This window comes from Trichomycterus rosablanca, chromosome 3 (genome assembly GCF_030014385.1).
Source record: "Trichomycterus rosablanca isolate fTriRos1 chromosome 3, fTriRos1.hap1, whole genome shotgun sequence".
In the NCBI taxonomy this organism is placed as follows: domain Eukaryota; kingdom Metazoa; phylum Chordata; class Actinopteri; order Siluriformes; family Trichomycteridae; genus Trichomycterus; species Trichomycterus rosablanca.
In genome coordinates, this window is record NC_085990.1 from 35,047,725 (window position 1) to 35,053,724 (window position 6,000).

General features: G+C 38.5%; 1 protein-coding gene across 3 annotated transcripts in view; it reads right to left on the bottom strand.

The window, feature by feature from the left end:
• Positions 1–1,887, bottom strand: part of lancl2 (LanC lantibiotic synthetase component C-like 2 (bacterial)) — a 54,893-nt gene extending 53,006 nt beyond the window's left edge. For all 3 annotated transcript variants that reach the window (XM_062991197.1, XM_062991198.1, XM_062991200.1), the window contains exon 1: positions 1,497–1,887. In XM_062991197.1, the coding sequence (XP_062847267.1) occupies positions 1,497–1,658 (162 nt within the window). In that variant the 5' untranslated portion in view covers positions 1,659–1,887. The remainder of the gene's footprint in view (positions 1–1,496) is intronic.
• Positions 1,888–6,000: the final 4,113 nt, after the last annotated feature.

The window sequence follows — 6,000 nt, forward strand, 5'->3', positions numbered from 1 at the left end:
TGCTTTAAGGGAAAGAAGATTTTTATGTGATGATGTGAAAGCAGCGGTGCATCAGTGGCTACTCGCTCAACAAAAAACTATTTTTCCTGATGGCATTAAAAAGTTGGTACGACGCTGGAAAAAATGCATCGGAAGGTGACTATGTTTTTGAAATTCTTAATAAATAGAGTTTTAAAAAGTGCAGAAACTTTTTTGAAGAACCCTCATATAATTCTAACAGTGTTTGATTTTAAAGGGTAGCCCTTCTGTTACTTGAGTATGAGTACTGGGTACTTTATTTAACACTGGACTGTTCTGAGGAAGAAAAAAAAGAACGTGTTTATGTGAAACACCAGCACAGAAAATTAGTAACTTTAATAGTTTGCACAGAATAACATTTATAACACGTTCTCCAAAGTAGATTATTAATTAGATTTTTTTGGTCAAATGAATTCATTCATTCATTGTCTGTGTTACCACCGATATATCCTATTCAGGGTCGCGGTGGGTACGATTCAATGGGCAAAAGGTAGAAAACACCCTGGTCAGGTTGCCAATCTATCACAGGACAAACACCCACACACAAACACACCTTCTTGCCAGGAGACAACAGTGTTACCCACCAAGCCACCGTGCCACCCATATTAAAATAGTTGTTTTAATAAACGTCTATGAAAAGTGTCATAACCTGATAAAAGTGAAAGTACAGTAATTCATCTGCAAGGAATTAAGATATGGAATTTGTCTAAACACTTTTGTGATTACTTTTATTTGCTTGCTAAATTTAAGCGCAAAAATGTTAAGTGCTATATGTTTTTACGTTGTGGTATTTTTATAGGCCTAGGTTAGATATAGCAAATGAGCTCACTGTGCTTTTAAAACTGTAGTCCTTTCTTCTCTGTAGAGAATGTGTTAAAAATTAACAAATCAAAAGAAAATAGTGTACTCATTAACTGTACTCATACTGTAAGGGCTAGCTACACAATGCTAAAAACATTAGCAACACGTGTTCCCAGTGCAACACATATTACCCGCTTAACCTCACTGCAGTTCTGACACAAAAACATCTGGACAGTGGTGGTCCTGTTGTGGTCACTTTCTTTTAACTGACAGCAGAAAAACTGTACATATTAACTAACAAAGTTTCTGGTATAAGTAGGCGTAACGGATACACTGGCAACTTGGTGTACAGACCTATCAATAAACAAAGATCACTAGGTAATAAAAACAAACCTTACGTATTGCTGTGCAAAGCCAAGTTATTGCATATCAAATAACTCTGCACAATATTAACAAAATACATGCACCCGCACTTTATATGGACAGACGACATCTCCAAGGCTGCGTACCAAATTAATATTCCTTTCATATTAAGTACACTAGATAAAGCTAGATCTATCAATACACTACACTACTACTATACACGACTATATAGTGAGCATGACTGTATTTGTAATTCAGCCCAGAACTAGGAGACGAGGCTGCAAAAAGTAAATGTTAAAAACAGTATGACTTACCTTTCCATTTGCGTCAAACAGGTCAGCGGTGGTGTCGTGTGCCCCTGAGGGTGAGGGTGAAAATGCACCTTGGTCCCAGTCAGGGAAAGGATTAAGAAAAGAGCGCTCCTCCGACTCCGAGCCAGTGACCAGTTTCAATCTCTTTGACATGCTGTCTCCCATTATCTACGGCGGCTCGCCAGGGCTAATCTTACAGTTCGTTTTCCAGCGTTAGAAAAATAAAACGCGTTTTAAAAATAAACCGGTCCTGATGCCCTTGCTTGGTCTAGGTCCGCAGTGCTCAATATCAGGATTCAGTATGGTGATGGGGAGGAATGGATCGTTTAAAAGACATATATATGGTAAAAACGAGAAAACAGACAGCTTTGTGAGAATGCTGAGATTCTTAATTAAATTAACAAGTTCAATTTTAGGCAAACTATAGAGATGGACTTCTACTATTAAAGGGGTGCTTAGTCCTGGGCTATATTATTTACAGCATTTATTCCTAATATGACATTTTATATTATATTAACTTAATTAAACAGAGGAATAAGAAGTTCCCAGATTAACATTTTGTCAATTAATCAATTAATCACTGTAGTGTAGTATAATGTGACTTATTTAACTGACCTCAAGATGAAAATCGAGTTAGGTTCCAACTATGTGATAGTTAAAGCCAAGCAATTAAAGTTATACTAGAAATATTCAATATATTTGCACTAAATAAAAATGCCATAAAAGTTCATAGGAGGATTTAGAAATGATAACATACTATAATCTAATATATGGACTAATATTTTAGATCAGAAATGATAACATACTATAATCTAATATATGGACTAATATTTTAGATCAGAAATGATAACATACTATAATCTAATTTATGGACTAATAATTCAGATCAAGAAACAAAATCATAGGACACAACTGCAAAATCATAGTAATACATTTTATACAAACAGCATATTATAGTAATGTACAAAATACTGTAGAATAATTTAACTGGAATTAGAATTTAAAATGAATAACTTAATATGCAGGCCTTGGTACACTCTGTTAGTTAATATTGGACTAATGTAATAGACTAAGGCTACAAATGACAGCAAATTAAAATCGGAGCAATATAAATTTTACAAGTAACATCCAATTTATGGTAAACTTTTAAATTAAAAAATTTTAAATTTTAAAATTTAAATAAGATTTAACGTCTAACTCAGTGTCAAGCCCAATGTAATTAGACCCTGAAAGTGAATACACTATACTGTACTATATCATCATAAAAATTTACAAATGGCCCTTTAAATTAAATTAAACCTAGTTTTATGGAAAAACAGTCAATATAAAAGCTGGTAGCCTGATTGTTAGGGTTACATTTTAAAAATAATAACCTAAATTAACCTGAATAGGAATAATTTAATAACCAATCAATCCAGATAAATAAAGAAGAATACACACGACAAGTGAGGAAGGGTTAGAATAAATGTTGCACGTAAAACGGTCCATAAACCAGCACAAAAACACATTTAGCTTAAATTCTAAACCTACGTTAACTAGACAATTGTAGAAAGTTCCCCAAAAAGAGACTGGCTTTTACTATTAACATTAATGCTGGTGTATAATAAAGAACAGAAAGTCTGACATTTACTGTTCAAGATGTTAGATTAACTCATCCACACCGGTGTTAAAGGCAGATCAGATTCGGACAACAATCCCGAGTTATAATCCATTCATCCATTCCAACACCATCACAAAATCCACTCCAAACCTTCGAATATCAAATGTATCCTTCATCTCTGTTTCCGAATAATTCAGCAAGGTTTCCCTCTCTCGTTTCCGGACTCGGACTTATTCTTTCGTGCTGAATAGCGGAGAGAGATGAGAGAGATGAAGAGGAACCGAGCGGAATAAAACACTAATCCCTCACACTTCATTCATCAAGAGGCTCAGAGCAAACAGATGGCGATCAGGCATGTTCTACAACAGGACTGTACAGGACACAATTCCATCCACCAACCAACCCAGCAAAGCCCGTTTCTCTGTCTCCTTTCCTATAGTGTGTGTATGGGTCTCTCTCACTCTCTCTCTTTAGGTCTCTCTCTTTCACACTCTCTCTCTCTCTCTCTCTCTCTCTCTCACACACACACACACACACACACACACACACACACTAATTCAATTTAATTCAATTTAATGAGCTTTATTAGCACGACTGTTGCAGTTGTCATTTTATTGCCAAAGCAAAATCAGTCATAACATTAAAACCACCTCCTTGTTTCTACACACACTGCATCTGTTTCTCTACATATCTTTTTAGCCTGCTTTTACCCTGTTCTTCAATGGTCAGGACCCCCACAGGACCACTACAGAGCAGGTATTATTTAGGTGGTGGATCATTCTCAGCACTGCAGTGACAATGACCTGGTGGTGGTGTGTTAGTGTGTGTTGTGCTGGTATGAGTGGATCAGACACAGCAATGCTGCTGGAGTTTTAAAATGTCATGTCCACTCACTGTCCACTCCTACCTAATTGGTCCACCTTGTAGATGTAAAGTCAGAGACGATCGCTCATCTATTGCTGCTGTTTGAGTTCAGTGGTCACTGGACGCTGCCCATGGGGCCCTGTTGGCTGGATATATTTTTGGTTGGTGGACTATTCTCAGTCCAGCAGTGACAGTGAGGTGTTTAAAAACTCCATCAGCGCTGCTGTGTCTTATCCACTCATAACAGCACAACACACACTAACACACCACCACCATGTCAGTGTCACTGCAGTTCTGAGAATGACCCACCACCCAAATAATACCTACTCTGTGGTGGTCCTGTGGGGGTCCTGACCATTAAAGAACAGCATTAAAGGGGGTTAACAAAGCAAGCAGAGAAACAGATGGACTACAGACAGTAATTGTAGATCTACAAAGTGCTTCTATATGGTAAGTGGAGCTGATAAAATGGACAATGTGTGTAGAAACAAGGAGGTGGTTTTAATGTTATGGCTGATCGGTGTATATAAAAGAGAGTTTTTTAAAGGAAATACAAAAAATAAAACAGAAAACAGATGTACACAACGAGTGAACATTATGACTGTGTAGGTCCATCAGGACTGTTCCTGTGTTTGGATGTATTAGTCATTGTCCCTCAGACTGTTGCAGTAGTTATATTATTGCCAAAGCATTAAAAAGACACATATCAATTTATAAAAGAGAGTATTGTAAAAGAAGAGAAAACATGTACACAACGAGTCAACATTATGACTGTGTAGGTCCATCAGGACTGTTCCTGTGTTTGGATGTATCAGTCATTGTCCCTCAGACTGTTGCAGGCAGGTACATACTGTCCTGCCACAGTGCTGCTCTCCTACTGTTTTTCTAACATGATGGTTAGCTTCTGGGTGGTTGTGAGAGAGTAGAGTTCAGTTCAGATGAAGTTTCAATAACTTTTTGTCTCCCGTATGTGGGTGTATTTATGATGCTTTGTTAAGAATTGCAGCTCAGTCTCTGTACTGTTGGTGTGGCACTGTGTGCACACTCTTTGTTCTGTGGGGAGATTTCTTATATAGTCCTGTCACGATGGCCAGCTTGTGTGCACCGAGTCTGTATTTTGTCAACTTGGTTCTGTGTTTGATATCAGTCATTGCATTCTGGTAATCTGCTACAGTGTACTGCCGTGTACGCAATATCTCTCCTGCACACACACACACCTTTTTTTTATCCAAGTGTCGTGGAGTGTTGCCTCTTTTGTTCTGATGCTGAGTCCTTTGCTCACTTGTACACGGCTGGGCAATTTGTTCTCCTTGCTGACTGAAGTTTTTTGTCATTAGATGAAGAAATCATTTTTTAGCTTTTTATCTTTAGACCTAGTACATAACTAGGATGAAATTCTGATAATTTTCATGGGTCTGGTGGCCGAACGCCTAAAAATAGAGCATGCGGACTGTAAGCTGGTAGAGATTTTTTTAATGCGTTTTCTCCCCTTTTTCTCCCTTTTTAGCACATCCAATTGCCCGATTGCGTCATGCTTCCTCTCCACCAATGCCGATCCATACTCTGATTGAGGAGAACGAAGCTAACCCACGCCCCCTCCGACACGTGGGCAGCATGCCGTATGCATCTTATCACCTACACTTTGACGAGTGCAGTGCAGCTCAGCACTGTGTATGGAGAGACACATCCTGAGAGCACTCTTTTCTCATCTCTGTGCAGGCGCCATTAATCAGCCAGCAGAGGTCGTAATTGCACCAGTCATGAGAGAGAGAGACCCCATCCGGCTTAGTCCCGCCCATATCCGAACAACAGACCAATCGTTGTTCATGTGGCTGCTCAGCCCAGCCAGCAGGCAGAGCTGAGATTCGATACAATGTAGTCGAGATCCCAGCTCTGGTTCCAGCGTGTGTTTTTACCGCTGTGCCACCTGATGCTGGTAGAGAATTTACTAGAATTTGTGAGCATCTTGGGCATTAATAAGGTACTGTGTACTATTAATGTTTTAACTCTTGTGTGTATGTTTCATTCATGGTGTTCTTGTTT